At 40.2% G+C, this 21,129-nt stretch overlaps 1 protein-coding gene and 1 long non-coding RNA gene across 2 annotated transcripts in view; one reads left to right on the top strand and one right to left on the bottom strand.

Annotated features, from left to right (window-relative positions):
• Nucleotides 1-7,508, top strand: part of LOC134100458 (uncharacterized) — a 77,147-nt gene extending 69,639 nt beyond the window's left edge. The window contains exon 3 of the long non-coding RNA XR_009941275.1: nt 7,354-7,508. This is a non-coding gene — a long non-coding RNA (uncharacterized LOC134100458). The remainder of the gene's footprint in view (nt 1-7,353) is intronic.
• Nucleotides 7,509-7,650: 142 nt separating this feature from the next.
• Nucleotides 7,651-20,917, bottom strand: LOC134100451 (myosin heavy chain, fast skeletal muscle-like). Its single transcript, XM_062553648.1, has 40 exons — nt 20,898-20,917; nt 20,473-20,514; nt 19,313-19,528; nt 19,067-19,210; nt 18,315-18,471; nt 18,204-18,231; nt 17,940-18,063; nt 17,762-17,854; nt 17,378-17,441; nt 17,185-17,283; nt 17,002-17,105; nt 16,784-16,922; nt 16,270-16,388; nt 15,964-16,113; nt 15,691-15,861; nt 15,302-15,602; nt 15,121-15,191; nt 14,944-15,031; nt 14,742-14,859; nt 14,527-14,650; nt 14,284-14,420; nt 12,812-13,067; nt 12,463-12,705; nt 12,202-12,378; nt 11,978-12,123; nt 11,772-11,862; nt 11,304-11,693; nt 10,961-11,206; nt 10,674-10,870; nt 10,375-10,558; nt 10,122-10,287; nt 9,757-9,881; nt 9,359-9,667; nt 9,002-9,205; nt 8,776-8,901; nt 8,511-8,681; nt 8,301-8,405; nt 8,122-8,217; nt 7,862-7,993; nt 7,651-7,769 (listed from the first exon to the last, which is right to left on the bottom strand). The coding sequence occupies exons 3-40, from the start codon at nt 19,514-19,516 to the stop codon at nt 7,749-7,751; spliced, it is 5,820 nt and encodes a 1,939-aa protein (XP_062409632.1). The 5' UTR covers nt 19,517-19,528; nt 20,473-20,514; nt 20,898-20,917; the 3' UTR covers nt 7,651-7,748.
• Between the last annotated feature and the right edge of the window lie 212 nt (nt 20,918-21,129).

The raw sequence follows: 21,129 nt of genomic DNA, 5'->3' as shown, positions 1-21,129 counted from the left end.
GGATTTTAAAGTTGCAACAGCATTTGCTATCTGGAGATGCTTATTGTGGTAAAATCAGTGGCTATTTTTAATTGAGTAGAAAAAAGACTGGAATCAGACATTTCTGGAAGGGGAACATTGAGCTATGTTGCCCATACATATTTTTTCTAGTATAAAACAGTTGGCCTGTACATTCTACTTTCATAGTAGTGTACTACAAATGCAAGTGTTATGATATATCGTAATTAAAGGATAATGCCTGATAAAGTCTGTTCATCTAAGTATTTGTGTTTTTATGGCCAAGGGCTTTCTTGTGTGTTTTAAAATGTGAGTACTAAATGTTGTTTCCCTTTGATTTGTAGGCTCCCTGAAAACATGTAATTAATATGTCCTTCAAGTACTAATGGGCTGTATTCTATTTATGCCAACCATGCATTGATGCATATACTCTACATGGCATGTAACACAAGTGTTGGCACTGGTAGAACTAATAAATTTTAGGGCAGCATTCCAAAAGTGAAGTGCACAGCAGTTTATGACTGGTGTTCAGTGACATTTCTTCTAAGCTCTCTAGATGCATCACAAGTACAACATAGACATAGTAAAGAAATGGAAGGTTTAAAGAAGGTATCACAAGTCATAAGAAGCAATGATTTATTATGTATTCTTCCTTTACCTTGTGACACTTAATAAATAGCTGTTAACTCTCCCCGGGGGTTTGAAAACTGTTCCAAACACACACCTGAATCTCTGTGAGTACTTGTCCTAGAAACATTTAAGTTCCATATTTTAAAAGAAAATGTATCGATGACGCTTTGTAAAAACAACAAAAGAAAATCCTAGGATTTTCAGTCCTGTCGCCTGCAATAGGCCCATTCATAAAGCCAATCCAACTTAATTGGCATTTGAAAGAGCCACTTAATTTAGTCTGACTTTTTTCCAATGTTCCAATGTTCTTCTTAATTTTATGTAGCAAACACCTTTGTTTTCAATGTTCGAACTTCATAAGTGTTGGGTATTTTATATATATATATATATATATATATATATATTTATAGTCTAATAACTAATTATGCTAACTAATATGGGTATATCTATTTATAGTGTTTTTACAAGGCTTGAGGACCTCTGAAAATCGTTTTTTATATAGTTGTGTTTACACTAAATTACAATTAAAAACTAACACCCCTTTTACACTCATATCATTATTGTCGAGGTCTTCTATAACCATATGTGCCAGCAAACTGCCTCAAAGTTTCTGAAAGGCCCCCGGACCTCCGAGTGTAAACCTTATCTTGGCTAACCATGTTGGCCTATTAAGGTGTTTTGATTGGTGGCTCTCTAAATGTGTGTAACCAGCCTTCAGCTCCATAGTTGAAACACCGTGCTGTCATATTTATTATACGAGTAGCCTACGACTGTGTAGGCTATTATGTTCAGTGTAGTTTGAAGGCACCACTGATGAGTCAAAGTGTTAGAAGTAAAAAATAAGTTGTAAAATAAGTACTGACAAGAACCCTTGTTGATGTGTGTGTGCGTAGGCCTACTTTGTTACTTTTCAAACTAAGCCCCCTGCCGCCTCAACATAAAAATGGGAACCGGTTTGGCCAATACTCACTTTATTGGAATCGCTATTTTAACAGTAACGTCAACAATAAAGAAGACATCACAACCTGCAAAAAGTAATTTCAGGGAGGTATCTAAAAATACTTTAACCTACTGAGATACTGAAATACAGATGAATAGCATATGTTTGTTCAATAATGTGAGTCTATACCAAATAAGGGAGGCCTATAGATAGAAACTCTGGTAATAAAATATGAAGATTTTGGTTGTTTGGGCTTTTCGTGTATCCTTCTACTGTATAGCCATTTAGCCATCTAGTATCGGCCTGAATAATATGCAAATGAAATTACACTTGTTTAACTCACCTCAATAAGTAGGCCTATTTTGCAATCATTCAATAATCCACCATGGACAATGCTAAAGTCACTGTTACAAACAAAACAAGTATTTTTTACTCTTAAGGGTATCTTTCGTGTAGTCTGAAATGAGATGGGTCTTAAATGTTACTTTTGGGAGAAGAAAAAAGAAGAAGAAAACGTAGGGGCAGGCATTACATTTTGTTTCCTAACCATCCCTCCTTAACAGGCAGATAGAACAAATGTTGAGGCTATTTGTTATCGCATTGCAACGCAAGTTATGACATTGTAGGCCTATTCGCATCTGCTTGGATGAGTTTGCTTGGTTACGTTTCTAAACATAATGAGATCAGACATTTGCCAACTTCATTTATTATCAGTCTGATGGTAACACAGTTACATACAAGAACAACAAGTCACGTAAGAGATGAAATCGTTCTGCTTACTGCAATATGAGAGATCATAGCTCCGTCTTCTTCGTTAGTCTTCTTCTCTCTGATCTGATCTCTCATACACTGAGCAGCGCCAGCGCCGCACACCAGAGGCAGCCAGGCTGCAGTGTTTTTCGTAGAACGTAGTTGCATTAGTTCCACTTTTGACGTTCACGTGTAAAATCGTAATAAATACATAATTGTTTTATTTGGTAAGCAAGGGGTGGCCATTGGGGTGGCCAGGGAATAGCTACAGGGGCACGCACGGGCCACCCTAGGCCTCCGTGTAGAACAGCCACGTGGCGGGGGGACCATTCACTATTGTACATAAATACATTTATTATAGCCCCCCATGGATGAAATTCCACAAAACGTGGCATACTCCAAAAGGGTGTCAGGTTAATCATACACATGAAATTTGGTGCAGTTCTCATCTGAATATAGGGGCGATTAAAGCAATATTATCTGGCATTTTCATTTTTTACCATGGGGGTGCAAATCACAAATGACTTCACAAATGGTTATAAGCTAAGTTGATGCGGGCTCTTGAGACCAACATACCATAAACATTTCGTCATCCTTGGTGCCACGGTTCAGGTAGTTAGGAAAAACTGGGGTTGGGGTGGAGAGGCCCCCGGGGACGAAACAAAATGTCTATGTAAAAGTCTCCTGGGGCTACATGCCCACCAAGTTTCATGAACCCCGGTGTTACGATGTCCCGGGAATCGAAAAGAATAAAAAAATAAATAAAAAAAAAACCCTTTGACAACAACTATATGACCCCTACGCTAGCTACGCTAACGGCAGTCATGATACAAGAGAAGTAAATCAGAAGCACAAAACTCCTTGTCATGGACAGCAGTTATTGTATTTTGCTCCGGACATTATATGGATTCATCACTTCAAATCACAACTAAAAACACAAAATATGGGCAATATCTGAATTACATAAAGTATTTCTTACAATTCAATAATAATACTAATTTTCTAAACATAATAGAACTATTGCTCAAACATATCATGCATAGGAATCATTTTACAGAGTGCATGAGGGTTTTTTCCTGTCCTGCCTAGTTTCCCTGTCTGTACTTTTGTAATTTTGTAAAAAATGCTTTTCACTGTACATCCTTACGACGGCGTATTAGGGCCACGTATACTTTTTTTTCCAGAGGTGGGGGGGGCAATATTGAGAGAAAAAGTTGCAAATTTGCCACTTCACAAAGTTTTATAAAGTCGCAAATTTGCCACTTTGTAAAGACGCAAATTTGCCACTTTATAAGGTCGAAGATTTGCCACATTATAAAGTCTGTGTGTAACAGTGTAACCGGTGGTTTCTGCCCTGCGTTGTGATCGCTCGCTTGCAAAAAGGCGTGACGCCGACACAGCTGATTGTATTCTCTTTTTGATAGTTTACTGGAAAATATTGTAGGGATGGGAGGTTATAGGAGATGGGGAGACTGACATGTCATTCCAAACTCGGGTCATTTATTTTCCTGACGTTGTACATGCTAGGCTAGCCTACACGGGGCAGCAAGAGGTGTCCACCCGAAAAACAATAAACTCACTGCTAAATCAGTCAATCCCTTGTCCACTCGTCAATCACACAACTCTCGCGCGCGCACACGCGCACACGCGCACACACACACACACACACACACACACACACACACACACACACACACACACACACACACGACAGGGGAAACAGACAGAGCAGTCCGACAAGGGGGCTAGCCTACAGCCTCGGCGCTACACAAACTTGAGACACACAGCTGGGTTAGAGTCTCCTTCCCAACTCCTCTTCCAAGGGTAATTTTGAGCACACAATAAAAGGAAGAAATTAACCCCGAACAAATGCATTAAAAGTAGGCTATACAATTCGCTAGGAATTCGAGATGAATTCGACCAATTAAACACAAAAACCCTGCCTGGCTTATAGCCTAGCTTCCCATTTGATCCGCAAATTTCCGACTTTATAAAGTGGCAAATCTGCCACTTTTTTTTTTCGCAAATTTGCCACTTTTTTCTCGGAATATTGCCCCCCCACCCCTGAAAAAAATATATATACGTGGCCCTAATACGCCGTTGTACATCCTCATTCCCTTTCTCACTTCCTTCTTTCCTTTCTTATATCTTAGCCCCTCCCTCCTCTAATTAATATTGTGTAGGAAACAAGGAGGGACAGCCTAATGAGAAAAGAGGAATCAAGGACAGACAGATGAAATGAGAATGCCCTGCTCACTTGCATATCAAACAAGAGACGTAAATATAATGGCAGGGCACCATCACCTAGGTGGGCATTGTTATGCAGTGTACAGAATTAAGGACTACTGTAAATACAGTAATCAAAACACTTATTTAATTTGAATAATTGTAATTTCATTAAGCCTATTGACCATCATTATCTTGCTAAATGCATTTGAATATGATTTTTTTTTTTTTTTAAATTCAGAATCATTACCAAATTGTTTAAACCGAAAGTTGACAGACGTGAAGGAATGGGAGGGGAATTTTCACTGCAACTTGACTGTAAACACTTATTTGTAGGATGCATCACTGCATCCTCACATATCAATAATTTCTCCTCTCTCCTTGTTCCTCATCTCTTCTGGTGGCAATTAGACAACATCCTTGTTGATGTCAAACTTTAAATTATTTCTGGGGCACAAGCCTGAGAACAGAAGAAGCATGCAAATAAGGATAAGAGCTGCAGCCAATGGGGCAATTGCTCTGTCGCTCATGGAAGCCCGTTTCCGGTAGCCTAGAAATCTAGATGCCACTAGCTCAGGGGTCGGCAACCCAAAATGTTCAAAGAGCCATATTGGACAAAAATAAACAAAAAAACATCTGTCTGGAGCCGCAAAAAATTAAAAGCCTTATATAAGCCTTATGAAGGCAACACAGGCTGTAAGTGTATTAGCTATATTAGCCTACTATCAAAATGACCAAGTAGGCTACAAATACATAATGAGCATTCATGATTACATGTTTTTCCCTGCAGCGCATCCTGGAGAGAATGACACATCACATGACTCCTCCGCTACTATATTTGGTGCTTTAAGTTTAACTTCATGTAGGCCTAATTACCATCCGTGAACGGTTTTCCACGCATTATCTCTCGAGTTGCAACAAAATTTCTCCGAATTACTACAATCGCACTTTTTCTCTCAACTGGGTAGTCAGCTACAAGAGTAGCATGCCTTCCCTGAAATGTCTTTCCAAATTAGCCTACTCTTTTTGTTGTTCGACAACTTCTCATTACAAAGCAAACATGCAGGCAATCCTTCCGCATTGGCAATGAAAGCAGATTCGGTCCATTCGGTCCATTCTGCCTTAAATCCTCTGTTCTCATCGGCTATCTTTCTCTTTTTCCCTTTGGGATCCATGGCCCATGGTGACACGCTCGCCGGTTTGTTTACAACCATAAGTTTACAACAGCCACCTGCCTGTCACGGCGCCGCCCTGAAACTTGTGTCGCAGCTTGCAGGCTATCAAATCTTCGTTGATAGAAATGTTGAAATTTAATATGCATTATGCACATTTTTACAGCATGGGAAAACGTTAAGAATGTTTGTCCTCCTACAGAAATCGTATTAAAACGAAAAATATATCCCCCCATTCACTTTCATACATTTTTGAAGACGCTCCAGGGAGCCACCAGGCGGGCGCTAAAGAGCCGCAGGTTGCCGACCCCTGCACTAGCTGCAGCAAATCTACTACGGGGTAGTCTAGCAACTCTCTGTTGACTTGGGAGCTTGCCATTTTCAACAAGGGCTGGACCAATCACATCGTGTAAAGAGTCAGTAGGCGGGCTTAACATAATGACAACTGACCTGCAACCAGAAGTTGCGACAAGAAGTTGGGACCATTAAGCATCCTGCTACTTGAAAACAAGAAGATGATTCGTTTAGCGCTATCCTATTGCGTGGAGTAGGAATTTGGAAGACAACTGTTTATCCCAGCCCTCCGATTGAGCCCTGCATTCTGTGATTTCCAAGACCCTACATCTTGATGTGGGTCTGGCTGGTCAGGCTAGAAAAGGAATGGAATGTGGGGCAGTCCACTATTCCAAATCACTCCAGGCATGAATGTAAAACGCTGTGCAGATGTCTCTCTGTTCATCATTGTTTGCCATAGCTATAATTGGGGTGAAGTGTGGCAATTAATATAATTCTTGCTCCTCCTTGTAATGTTATATTCAAGACAATTGATTGACTGACTGACTGACTGACTGATTTAATTTCATTAATAGATCTACACTGGATAAGGTGAAGGCAGATTCAGATTCCAGACTCCAGATCTCCACAAAAAGTAGCTTAGACTATTTCATGATATATTTCAACATTATTTGCATTTTATTCAAATTGACTTGACATTTCCAATGTTTTTAAAGCACATTTAGCCACAGTCATGCCTAGTTATTGAATTGGCTTTAGTGAAAGTATACTTAGAGGCCAGTGTTGTTCCTATTAATCTTGGTTTTCAGATTACTGTAGACCTACATGAATTCCCTTCTGACATCATCATTAGGCTACCCTATTAATGTGGATAATTTCTACAAAAGTTATCTTTGCTAAATCACCTGGGTACGATGCTACTTTAGCTCATGAACAACCCTGTCCTGCCCTGGCTTGTAGAAGGCTGTGAAGGTCTTGTCTATCTGTTAAGAACAGACGTGCATCTGTCTTTTAATTATTCCACTTTAAGTCCTTTATGTTTTCTTGTTAATTAGTCTTTATTGTTAAATGACTTTACCTTCATTTATGCTTTCATTTTATGTTTCATTTTTTTTTCTATTTGTTCTTGCCCACCTATGCTTTAATCTGCCATTACTGTTCGTTTTTTGTTTGTGTAAAGCACATTGAATGACCTCTGTGTATGAAATGCGCAATATAAATAAACTTGACTTGTCTTGTTGGAAAGCCTACAGAGACGTTAGAGAAAGACTGGCCTAAATTATGGACCCAGCAGGCAAGTGTTTTAAGTTTTATTCTGATCTACACATTTATTTGATGCCCTAGGAGCTTTTTTGGGAGGAAGAGGAGGATGGCTTCAGTCCCAGTCCCAGTCCCAGACCACCTGCCCAGAGCCCCAGCCGCCTCCTAAGCTGCTTAGACCAGAACCAGCACCAGGACATCTTAAAAGGGCAATTGCTCTGTCGCTAGTTTGGAGTTTAACACAGTTTTAAACGTGAGTTTGAGTTGGGAGTTGGAGCAATTACTCCATAGTGATTGTAAATGTAAATATGGAGATCAAAATATGACGCAAATTCTGATCACAATTAATTCTGATTCTGATTAAAAAAGATTGTACTCATATATTCTGAAGAAACTTTTATTATGTAGGAGTTACAGAATGGGCACAGTAATCAGAATATTAATCCAAATGAGTGACTGGTCAGAAGACTTCACAGGATTTACTCTGCAGCCTCCTTGCCCTAAGAAAAAGAAATGGAGGAATTAAATGAAATTGAATATGAACATATGATGGCTTATAATGATAAATTGAGATGCGGTAAATTAGTTTTACCTTCCCAGAATCACGGCTCTTTGCTCTCATCTTGTTGACCTGGGATTCAGCAATGTCAGCACGCTCCTCAGCCTCCTCTAGCTCATGCTGAACCTTCCTGAACTTGGACAGGTGGGAGTTGGCTTGCTCCTCCTAATAATGCGCAAATATGTTTGATGAGTACAGAGGCTTTAGTTCTAAAGCAAACCTTTCTTTTTCTTTTTTTATTAATATCAAAAGCAAGATAGTTGGCCATGTAGGCAATATAAGAGACTGCTTACAGCTTCCTCAGCCTGCCTCTTGTAGGCTTTGACCTTCAGCTGCAGCTTGTCAACCAGGTCCTGCAGTCTGTTGACATTCTTCTTGTCCTCCTCAGTCTGAAAAGAAAAGAAAAGAATCTGTCAATCATTGTACTCCACAAGTTAAATGTATTTCAATAGTAGTTAAAGAAAGTTTGTACCTGGTAGGTGAGTTCCTTCACCCTCCTCTCGTATTTACGGACTCCCTTGACAGCATCAACACCACGCCGTTGTTCATTCTCAACCTCACCCTCCAGCTCGCGAACCTTCACATCAGCAACATTTTCATTCATTCACAAACAAAAACTTCATTTCATTCACTAAATTCTGTGCAACAACAATTTTCATCTCACCAAAGTTTAGCCACTCACCCTTGACTCCAGTTTCTGGAGCTGTTTCTTGCCACCCTTCATGGCCAGATTCTCAGCCTCATCCAGGCGATGCTGCAGATCTTTCACAGTGACCTCCAGGTTCTTCTTCATCCTCTCCAGATGAGAACTAGTGTCCTGCTCCTTCTTCAGCTCCTCTGCCATCATGGCAGCCTAAATGGAAGAATGATTGTTTAAGGATATGTTCTCATATGTTCACATATTTGATACATTAGGGATTAATTAAGAGACAAATGTCACTGCTTACATCAGTGATGGCTTTCTTGGCCTTGTCCTCAGCATTTCTAGCCTCCTGGACGATGTCATCAACCTCACTTTGGACTTGAACCAAGTCAGACTCAAGCTTCTTCTTGGTGTTAATCAGACTTGTGTTCTATAATTAAGAAATAATTTGTTGAATGTTAAATGCTGAACAATCTTTTGAAAGTACGATGGAAAGGATCATTTTATGCGAGGTAAAAATATATCTCCACCTGAGAGTGCAGGAGGCCAACACGCTCACTGGCATCAACCAGCTCCTGTTCAGCCACTTTGCGGCCTCTCTCTGTCTGCTCCAGGGCAACTCTGAGCTCCTCAATCTCAGCCACCATCAGGGTGTTTCTGCGCTCCACCATGGCAACCTGCTCCTTCCCATCTTCCTGTCCTCTTACTGCATCATCAAGGTGCAGTTGGGCATCCTAATAGAAAAACATGGAATGACAAGAGAGATCTCATGCGACCAATAGACAGTTTGGATTTATTTATGGAGATACTTGTAGTATCAATTGAATACTGATGGCGGTTAGAATGGATCCCATAGTACCTTTACACTACATTATTCTATAACTGACCTTGAGTTGACCCTGCACATTTCTCAGTTGTTTCTGGGACTCAGCAGCTTGGCGGTTAGCATGGCTCAGCTGAATCTCCATCTCATTGAGGTCTCCCTCCATCTTCTTCTTGATTCTCAGGGCATCATTCCTGCTCCTGACCTCAGAGTCCAGAGTGCTCTGCATGGAGTCGGTAACCCTCAAGGCGTTCCTCTTGATCTGCTCCATCTCCTCATCTTTCTCTGCGAGCTTCCTGTCAACCTCACCCTTGATCTGGTTCAGTTCAAGTTGGACACGAAGAATCTTGGACTCCTCATGCTCAAGAGTTCCCTTAACAAAGAAAATAATGAATTCAAAATATAAAACGACATCATAATTTCTGTTTCTCACTGTGTAGGAAAGCCTGTTTGAATTTCTACCTCAGCTTCTTCCAGGGCTGTTTGGATCTCGGACTTCTCAGTCTCAACCGTTTTCTTGGCCTTCTCCAGCTCATGGATGCTCTTTCCAGTCTCACCAAGCTGTTCAGTTAGGTCAGAGATCTCCTCTGCAATTTTGCAGTTACATTACAGTAAACATATTATCTAGCACTTTACTGCATTCTATGTACTTTGCTTGTTCTTTAGATAGATTTAGCTTGTTTTATACATGTGGATTATGAGGTTTATTTTTGTTGTTTAAATTCAAGACTAAAAACATTACGTTTTTGCCATGTCAAACCAATTGATTAAATATTTTGTTTTAAAATATTTTTCATTTGGATATGTATTGGGTTATATTGACTCACGTTGCAAATTCTTGTTCTCCCTCTTCAGGGTCTCAAGGTGGTCAAGAGACTCCTCATAAGAGTTCTTCATCTTGAACAGCTCAGTGCTGAGCGAACGAGCCTCTTTCTGAGCACCCTCCAGCTCAGCCTGACCCTCCTCGTACTTCTGCTTCCATTCTGCCAGGACCTTTTAGACACAGTTTTTGTTGTGAGGCTTTTACTTACTAAGCTTTTACCTACATTACACATGTGAATAATGTTGTGGAGATAATACCTTATCAAAGTTTCTTTGCTTCTTGTCAAGGTTAGCAGCTAGACCATTGGCTCTCTCCACATCAATCATGAGGTCCTCAACCTCACCTTGGAGTCTCTGCTTGGTCTTATCCAGAGAGGCACATTTGGAGTTGACAGCCTCAATTTGCTCCTCAGCCTCCTGCAGACGCTGGGCAAGCTTTTTTCTGAAAATAGCAACAGATTGATGTCAGAGTGACATAAGGGGTTTTCCTCAAGAAAATGCAACAACATGGACAACATCAACATCAAAATTGACTTGTTAGCATCTTTAGCACATACTTGGACTCCTCAAGCTCCTCAGTGCGCTGGATGGCATCAGTTTCATACTTGGTCCTCCACTGAGCAACCTCGCTGTTGGCCTTGGACATGCCACGCTGCAGTTCAGCCTTTGCTTCCTGCTCTTCCTCAAACTGCTCCCTCAGGAGATCGCAGTCATGGCGTGCAGACTGAACAGCATGGGCCAGGGCATTCTTGGCCTATTTGTTAACAAGTGAGAGTGTTAAAGCCTTTCACATAATGTGATCTATGTAATCCAATTTCTTCTTTTCATGCATAGGTGACCGTACCTTTACTTCTTCTTCATTCAGTCTCTTCAGCTCCTCAATTTGCTGAGTGAAGGCCTGCTTGCTCCTGGTCAGCTGAGACACAAGAGCATCTTTCTCCTCTACCTGGCGGCCAAGCTCACCATTTTCAGTCTGAAGCCTTGCTCTCTGAGCGCTGAGGTCATTGACCTGACGGGCACCCTCATCACTCTTAGACTTGGTTTCACTGAGCTGGTCCTCTAGGGTGCGGCACATCTTCTCCAGATTTCCCTGTTTATGAAAATGTCCATTCGTTGTAAAAATTAATCAAATCATTGTATAATTTGGTTTGTTTAAAAGAAAACATGAGGGTTAACATTTCACCAACCTTAGCTTTAGCAACAGCCTCCATGTTGCTGGCGAGATCATCAATTTCCATCTTGTATTCACTCTTCTCTTTCTCAAGCTTCTGCTTGACACGCTGGAGGTTGTCGATCTGCTCTCCCAGCTCTGCTACGCTGTCAGCCTGCTTCTTGCGGAGAGCTGCTGCAGTGGCTTCATGCTGCAGGGTGGACTCCTCAAGGTCACGTCGCAACTTCTGGAACTCAGCCTCACGCTTCTTGTTCATCTCAATTTGAGCAGCAGTGGCACCACCAGCCTCCTCAAGCCTTTCACTGATCTCCTCAAGTTCCCTGGAGAGATCAGCTCTCTGCTTCTCAACCTTGGCACGAGCTGCACGCTCAGCCTCAATCTCTTCCTCCAGTTCCTCAATACGGGCCTATTGATTAAAAGAATATTGCTAAAACAGAAAATTGCAAAAAAGCTCAGATTTTGATTTGCTAGAGAATAATTAAACCTGAAGCTCCTTGATCTTCTTCTGGAGCTGAGCACCCAATGATTGTTCGTCCTCAATCTTGCTAAGAAGTTGGCTTGTTTCAAACTCCTTCCTGTGCCACAGTAAAGTAAAATAATTGACAGTGAATGCTTACAAAAGTGTGTAGTCGTATTCTGATTAATATTCCTTTTGCATAAATAGTGTTGCTCAGTGGAACCCTGCATTACTTCTTTATCTTTTCATCAGACTGCTGCTTGTCGTTCTCCAGATCCATGATGTTCTCCTGGGCCAGCTTCAGATCACCCTCAAGCTTTCTCTTGGCTCTCTCAAGGTCCATACGGAGCTTCTTTTCTTGCTCCAGGGAACCCTCAAGCTGACAATTTGAAGTTTGAGGTGAGATTGTGGGATATGATATAATAAAATGTAGAACTCCTGTTTATTAAGAACTTACATCATCCACTTGCTGTTCAAGCTTAGTCTTGGATTTGGTCAGAGTGTTGACTTTGTCTTCCTCTGCTTGAAGATCATCAAGTGTCTGCTGGTGGGCCTCTTGGAGGGCTTTCTTCTCCTTTGTTAGCTTAGCGATGGACTCATCCTGAGAGGCCATCTCTTCAGTTAGGTTCTTTACCTGCATATAGATAGTTTTGTATCAGTAAACAGTGTAACTTAGATATTTATTTCCGACACACATCTGTCTTTTAGACATCCAGACCTTGTTCTCGGTGGCATGTTTCTCCTTCTCCACTTTGGCCAAAGTCAGCTCCAGATCATCAATATCCTTTTTGAGCTCAGAGCACTCATCCTCCAGTTTCCTCTTCTTGGCAGTCAGCTCAGCATTGATTTCCTCTTCATCCTCCAGTCTCTCAGTTGTCTCTTTGAGCTTGGCCTCGAGTTGGATCTTGCTTTTGATAAGACCCTCACACCTTTCCTCAGCATCATTGAGACCCTCATTTCCCTATTGTAAATATAAGATAAAAGCACTGGATTTGTATTGAAAACACAATGCTGAGACTGGGTTGTGGTATGATTGTGAATATTGAAATGGTACAATATACACTTACAGATGACACTTGCAGCGCCAGGTCATTCCTCTCTTGCACCAAAGACACCATCTTCTCCTCCAGCTCCTTCTTCCTGGCCTCTACCTTTGCAAAGTCCACCTTGATTTTCTCATAGCCCTCCTTCAGGCTGGCCAGCTCCTTTTCAGTTTCAGCACTCTTCAGCAAAGGCTTGATCTTGTAGTAAACCTTCATCCATGGCCAAGTCTTGACATTCATGAATGAGCGGATATTGTACTGGACGGTGTAGATAGCCTCCCTACACAAGAGAGGTGGTGAAATGTATCTTTAAACCTTCTATATACTATGGGTAGTAAGTGTAATAATACTATACAAGTTATATTATTCATAACATATCAATCTTTCAGACTTCTGTAACAATTCCTTGTAGTCCTACACAAAAAATGTGGTGAAATGTATCTTAAGGCGAGACACTACAGGTGAATAGGGGAAAATTTTAAACTTAAAGATATCTTCATGAAACTTTACCAGTTGAATACTCACATAAATAGGAGAAAAAAATGTATTACAAGTTTTCTTTAATTTAATGTTTAAATATGCTAATTAGGCTATATCTCATTAAATATGCGCTAATTTGCATATATTTTGATGCGAAGGATCTGACCATTGGAAAAAGCCAGGTTGAAAATTATTTTTTTGTTGTGTTAATATATCAAATAAAAAAACATTTACAGAGGGGATTATGAATATCTTCTTTTGTTTTCCAGAAAATCAGAAAATACTGCCAGTTGGCTTAAAAAGTGGATTTTCGCCCTAATTTTAGGCATAAAAAGTCATGTAAATCATGCCAAGAATACTATATCAACAAATCCCTCTGTAAATATCTTCCAAATATAGTTAGGAATAAGACTGGAAAGTTTGGTGTATGTAGGTGCTGCAGAAGTGGAGATCCTTTGCATGGCGTGTGGGGAAAAACTTGTTTTGAGAAAACAGCCTTGAAACACAGCCAATGAAATGCGTTCTCAGCTTAGACTCGTCTTTGAACTTTCGCGATTGGTTGCTAATACAAAGGAAATGCCCATATTTGGATTGCATAGCGTCATGCAGGACAAATAGGGCTTTCAAACGAAGTCACACACGATATGATTTGGATCACGTTCGCGGGAGTACATGACACTTTAGCATGGGAACTTTTGAGAAAATGTGGAGAAATACATAGGCGCGAGCACACAAAAGTTCGTGAAATAAACACCTAAATGTGCAAATCGGACTTTGTTGTTGTAGTAGGGTGGTAGAATACATGCTAAGGTAGCAAACTAGCACAAAATCTCGAAATTGACTGATGCTAAAAAATCCAATGTTTTCACCTGCCGTGTCTCGCCTTAAACCTTTTATGCAGGACTATAATTACATGAAATGGGTAGCAAGTGTAATAAGACTATACATGTTACACCATTAATAACATATCAATCTTTCATACTTCTGAGTCCTTGTAACAATAAAAAAAAGAGTACCTCCTTTCCATCATCTTCACAAACTCCCTCCTCATCAGGTATGCACGACAGAGAGCCTGAGTCATTGTGACCAGGGAAGCCAGTTTCTCATCTCGCAGCTCCTCAAGGGTACCCAGCAGACCAGCTTTGAAGAACACCTGAGAGATAAAGGATAAACTATAAGCATACATTTCTCACAGAAAAACCTTAGCTCTTGTTTGTACTCATGGTAAGCAGATAAGAAATAGAATGAAATCTCTCTACCTTTGTGTGTCCAAACTTGTACTGGGTGTGATCAACATCAATGGATCCCAAGAGCTTCTCAGAAGCCTTCTTGTTATCAATGAATTGACCTTCAGGGATCACACTGGCATTCAGCACTTTGTATCTAGACAGAATAAATACCGGTACATAAATGTTATTACTTTTCTCCAGAAGTATTGAACATGTGTAATACATTATTGGCTTTCTCAGTTCACCTCTGCTTGAAGTCGGCATATAGGATTCTGCTTGGGAAACCCTTTCTGCAGATTCTGATACCCTCAAGTACACCATTGCACCTGAGCTGGTGGATGACCAGAAAGTTCTGCATAAGACCTGTTAAAATAGAGAGGTGTGTATTTCCAAGGAAAATATCAGGTTTAGAACAATATATTGTATAATTTCAGCCAAGCTCTCTACCTGGTTTCTTAATTTCATTTGGAATCAGACAACGCACAAAGTGGGGATGGGTGCTCCTCAAGTTGGTCATCAGTTTGCCCAAGTTCTCCTGTAGAGATAAGAATGAGGTGCACTCATACACTCAACTCTCCTTCAACTCTCAACTCTCCTCATGTGTGTTATTGATGTAATGCATACCCTGAACTGTGATGACACAGTCTGCATGGAGCCACCCTTCTTCTTACCACCCTTCTTAGCGCCACCAGCCTCTGTTGACATACAGACAAGTGAAAATTTCCACAGTTGAGTTAAATGCACAGAAAATTTATAGACTGGATATTCCTATATTAGCTTTTATACTTTATATAGCTTTTGTTACCCTCAACGACAGGTGGGTACAAGACAGGCAGGAGTTTCACTCCCGACTTCTGGTACAGCTGAATAACAGAATCGTTCAGTGGATCCTTGTTCTTGTCCAGCCATCCAGTGACATTGTAGTCCACGGTGCCGGCATAGTGCACCAGAGAGAAGTGGGCCTCAGCACAGCCTTTTTTGGGCCTCGGCTTCTCAAAGGCCTTATTCTTGCCAAGATGCTGGTCATACAGCTTGTTCTTGAAAGTGGTGTCAGAGGCCTTGGGGAACATGCACTCCTCTTCAAGGATGGCAAAGATTCCCATTGGCTGTTGGAAAATGAGCTTAGTTTTAAAAGTAGGAATTATAAAACGACACAAATCTAGTGCTTGACTCATTTGATTCATTGAAACTGACCTTCTCAATGAGTTCAATGCAAGCAGCCAAGTCCATGCCAAAGTCAATGAACTCCCATTCAATGCCCTCTTTCTTGTACTCCTCTTGCTCCAGAACGAACATGTGGTGGTTGAAGAACTGTTGCAGTTTCTCATTGGTGAAGTTGATGCACAGCTGCTCCATGCTGTTGTACTATGTAGGAGAAATGTCATACATAATTGGAGAATATTACAACATGAGTCACTGGAAATAAATAGTTGGTGAACAACTATTGAATTGGTGAATAACACTCACATCGAAAATCTCAAAGCCAGCAATATCCAGCACACCGATAAAGAACTGGCTTGACTGTTTAGTGTCCAACATCTGGTTGATACGGATGACCATCCACAAGAACATCCTCTCATAGATGGACTTGGACAAGGCCGAAACTGAGTTATTGACCTGAAACAGAATATTCAAACAACGGTCATGCTATATTCAAACCTAAAACTAAAATGCTTATATGATAAAAACAGGTAATTTCACTATCAGCAATTCTGTCCAAACTCTGCCAAGTGGTTTGTGATCTTGTGAAGCTCTTAGTGACTAGAATAATACCTGTGGCACAGTCTGACCCTTGGTGACAAACTCATTTCCAACTTTCACTCTTGGGTAGCACAAAGCTTTCAGCATGTCAGCGGAGTTCAGGCCCAGAAGGTAAGCGACTTTGTCAGCATCTAAAAAAAAAGTGCCAAAGTGTAGCATTTTGACATTTGTAGCAACCAATTTCATACTCCACACTCCAAACAAATTTGGGACAACTTATGGAACAAGTTTGTTCACCTAAATCTCCTCTCCCTAAATCAGAACATTTGTCTTAGATAGACAAGTCTCACAAAAATAAAGGTATCAGAGTGACCATTGTTTTGTAAATGTTTGTCTTTAAATGAAGATTGATCTTTTCTTAATCCAGAAGGACATTTAGAATATGAATATACATGAATATCCATGTTGATATAATCACATGGCGGTATTTCATTTTAGGGCATGGTGTACAGTAGCAGTGACCCTTTAGAGAGTAGAGTACCCTTTAGTTATTACTAGAAGTGAATGGTCCATTAGTGTAACTTACCCTCAGTGCCATCAGGCTCAGCCTGCTCCTCACGCTGCTTTTGCCTGAATTTCATGTTGCCATGATGTAGCACAGCACCAGTCAGCTTGTAAATGGTCACTTTCTCCTCTCCGCTGAAACCCAGGATATCAATGGCATCCTGAAATGATAAATTGTTTGATTATTTTGGAGCTTTTTCAAGAAATCAAAGGGGGGAAATACTTATGTGGAAGACTTACATCTGTGGCATCCAGTTCCTCTTTGTCATCAATGCTGGCCACAGTAATTTGACCCTGACTGCACATTGGGAAGTCATAGGGGTTGGTTGTGATGAGGGACATTTCTGTAGGGGTCAAATTATATTATGAATTCAGAATGACATGTATTGATTTTTGAATGTTGGTTGAAAATATTAACCTTACCTATGAGCTCAGGCTTGTGGTTAGTCATCATCTGGTAGAAGATGTGGTAGCCTCTCTCATCAGGAAGCTGGAATGTCACTCTAGACTTCTCCAGTAGATCTTGTTAAGCAGGAAAGGATGCATTTTCATTTGATACATTTAAGGCAATAATTAAATATTTCTTTAAACAGATGAATTATTTCATTATACTTACAAGTCTCGATATCAGCCCTAGCCAGTTTCCCAGATGTGCCAAAGTGAATTCTGATGAATTTACCCTGTTTGAGATTACATTTTGAAATGACATGTCTTTATTTAGCTGAAGCTGTTAACCAATGCAGCTTACAAGTTACTAAAAAATAGTAGTAGTATTAAAAACATATTTAAATATTCAGTAATAGACCTAAGAGTAAAAATGAATACTGACTTTACTGATACAAAAAGTAAAATATGATAGTGTAGAGTAGAAAGTAGAAAGCCAGAGAATGGTTAAAAAAAATACTAATAGATATAAGATAACGTTTTAGTGTGTTTTGTTAAAAGAAAAGCTCTAAGATGTTCATTTTGTCTAAAAACAACAAAAAGAGACTAAACTTACGAAACGTGAAGAATTGTCATTCCTCACAGTCTTAGCGTTACCATAAGACTCCAGCAGTGGGTTGGCAGCAATAATCTGGTCTTCAAGAGAGCCCTGCAAGTCCATAGATATATTGTTATTGAAGTTCATGTCTGGTGCTATATGATAATTAGCCTATAAATATGCAAGGGGCCCCTGCCTTAATTTTTCCCTGAGCTGGTGGAGCATCTGCTGCTCCCTTCTTCCCACTAGACACTGCAATTGTTGCAAAGTACTGGATGACACGCTTGGTGTTTACAGTCTTGCCAGCACCAGATTCTCCGCTGTATTGAACAGAAGATATGGCAATTTTCTCACAATTACAATTACAAAGTGTACCAGAAGAGTGTACTGTATACGCTATGCAAAGTTTAGCCCTTTATTAAAACCTGTAAAAAGTTATAAGGGATACTTTGACACTTACGTGATCAGGACAGACTGATTCTCCCTGTCTGTGGGGCAAAATAGAGATGTACATGAATGGATCAAATAGGTAATGTATTTTTCAGTGTTGGCTTTAAAATTGAAAGCATACCTTGGAGCATGAACTGATATGCGTTGTCAGAGACAGAGAAGATGTGGGGTGGGGCCTCTACGCGCTTCTTGCCTCTGTAGGCATTCACCACTTCTTGATCGTATACTGGGAGCCACTTGTAGGGGTTCACAGTGACACAGAAAAGCCCAGAGTAGGTCTAGATTATGGAGAAATAAAGAAGGTTGGTTTCTAAGCTTTTCATTTTCATTTTTTTTTTTCATTGTTTTTTTTATGCATTCCTATTATTTTGGGGGTTCTAGCAGGAAAGCTGCAGAACCATATTGTTTTTGCTAGTATTCTTCCTATTATTATACTTCTGCCACAGAGTTTTATGGGCTGCCATAGCAGTCTATAATACTGTACAGTCTATGGCAGCCCATAAAACCATCTGGTAAAAAGTTGTGAAATTTGGCACACTGACTGGGAACATTCGCATGATTCATTGGACCAAGTTTCATGTCTGAACCTCGAGTGCTCTAGTGCCACCAATGTGTCAAACTTGGTACTACTGTACATCGATGCGCATTAATATTTGAACCGTATATTAGATCTTGAGGAAAGTGGTGTCATTTGGCCTTTAGAGGCACTGTAATAAAGGAAGTAAGCTGATATCTCAGCCATTCTTTGTCCAGTTGCCATGAAAGTTGCAATGCCATTTCTGTGATTGTACTGCAAGACCCCCCATTGCTGCTTGCAGCTATATTTTTTCTTTTCTTTTCTTTTCTTAATTTGGTCAAAAGTGTAATGCTTACGTAGATCATCCATGCTGCATAACGCTCTTTGAGGTTATACAGGACAGAGGCTTCATTGAGATGGGTCATCATGGCCATGTCCTCAATTTTGTCGAACTTGGGAGGATTCATGGGGAAGACTTCATCTTCCTTCACTGTCCTTTCCTAAAACCAATGTGAAAAACAGCTTTAAGAGATGTATGCTAAAACTTAATATGAAAATTACATTTTATCACCAGAGTAATTATAACATCCTCTCTTAAGTACCTCCTTGGTTTCAAGCACTTCAACAGTGGCTTTGCCACCGTCCTTCTTTTTGATTGTACCCTTGACGTACAAGTCCTCTTTGTCACAGACATAGCAAGCACTCTTTGCATCAAAGGGCTTGGTTTGGGCCTCAAGTCTCTCCTTCTCAGGCTTACGAAGGTAGATGGCAGCAGAGCCAAACGCGGCCATTTCACCGTCACCCATGGTTGCTGGTTACTGCATTGATCATAAACATGAAGAGCAGACAGTTTCAACATAAAACACTTTAAACAATCAGACTTGCACAGCATAGTTGTTTGCCAGGCCTCCATATGGAGCTTATCAATGTATATTGGGTGCTCAGACTGTATAGTTTATTCAAAAGCAAAATACAACACAGTCCAGTGTTTCCCATACATTGACTTATTTGTGGCGGCCCACCACAATATCAACACTGACCACCACACAATGATTTTATGTTGTACTACTTAAACTAGATGAACTCCTTTCATTGTAAGCTTTGCACACCTTTGTGCAGCCTCTCTGTTCCTCAACAAACATGCATGCACGTTTAAAGAATACATTTTTAAAAATCCAGCAAGGATTGTTGTTGTTTACTGTTGTTGACGACTGGCTAAATCGCAATTAAATCCAGTTAGCATCATAAGTACATTGCGCAAATTTGTTTAAAATTTGCGCACAAACACACTACCACCACAAATATAATTAAATTCTGTGGGAAACACTGCAGTCGTATGATATCTATAATAATGGAATGGATATCTATAATATCTATAAAACTACTGAATTGATTTTTGAGCATATTAATTGACGATGATGGAACTTTTCCAAGTTTTCCCATTTCCCAGTTGAAGATTTTTTTAGATATCAGTGAATTATGGGTAGGGATGTTTAAATATAAGCTTCCATTCTCAAGATTTTTGTCAACATTACAATCCTAACTAGGCACAATTGATAGCTGATGGTGTAGGCATATTGGACAGAAGCTGCTGCAAAGATTGAATATTTCTTGACAAATAAGATTTTGGATGGAGCTACACCTTTGTCAACGTTCATACCAATAATCAATCATTGCCTTCCGAGACATTTAGTTCACTACAAGGCAAGTAAGGTTGTTTTAATTGTTTAGCTGTTCAGACAAATCAGATGTAGTGCCCTACCTTTTTCTCTCAACACCAGATGAATTTTCCTCAGTTGAGTATCTAAAATTGGTAAGACATACAAAGTCAAGTATTTCAGTATAGAAACTAGAAAAGCACTCAGAGAGTGCAGACCTCCGCCAAGCGAAAAACATAACCGTCTCCTGGATCCAGACAGTGATATGGATCACTCCCAAAATGTAATAGTTTCTTCCTTGGGTCTTTTCAGAACTTTCCTACAAATGTCATTGAAATCCATCCATAACTATTTTAGTCATCTTGCGAACAAACAAACAAACAAACAGACAGACAAACAAACCCCGATGAAAACATAACTTCCTTGGCGGAGGTAATTAATGTAGATGAAGAGATGCAGTCTGCCATGACACAATCTCTACAGGGCCCACCTCCTGTCTGCCTGTCTGTGAAAGCACGGGATAACTTACTGTGCACTGGAACCCCCTGGCCTCTCTTGCAGTCCTCTACTCCCAGTAGGTCCTTATATTGACCGTATTCTGTCAACTAAGCAGAGCTCTAATAAGGCAAGATGTCTTTGATTTATGTGTTAGGATCTATTTAAACATCACCTCAACCTGTCACACATAACAGTAAAATAGGTGGCTTAATTTTAGGATTTGAAAAGTTGCAACACCATTTGATATCTGGAGATGCTCATTG

Source organism: Sardina pilchardus, chromosome 14 (assembly GCF_963854185.1).
Source record: "Sardina pilchardus chromosome 14, fSarPil1.1, whole genome shotgun sequence".
NCBI classification, from domain to species: domain Eukaryota; kingdom Metazoa; phylum Chordata; class Actinopteri; order Clupeiformes; family Clupeidae; genus Sardina; species Sardina pilchardus.
The sequence above is the reverse complement of the archived record's forward strand: the minus strand, read 5'-3'. Positions and strand labels throughout refer to the sequence as shown.

Excerpts from the sequence above, each read along its gene's own strand:
- LOC134100451 (XM_062553648.1), bottom strand. The coding sequence starts at position 19,516 with ATGGGTGACGGTGAAATGGCCGCGTTTGGCTCTGCTGCCATCTACCTT. Across the intron at positions 8,218-8,300 it reads TGAAGGAACTCACCTACCAG|ACTGAGGAGGACAAGAAGAA; the intron begins GTACAAACTTTC and ends TTTTCTTTTCAG. Across the intron at positions 7,994-8,121 it reads AGAGGCAGGCTGAGGAAGCT|GAGGAGCAAGCCAACTCCCA; the intron begins GTAAGCAGTCTC and ends GCGCATTATTAG.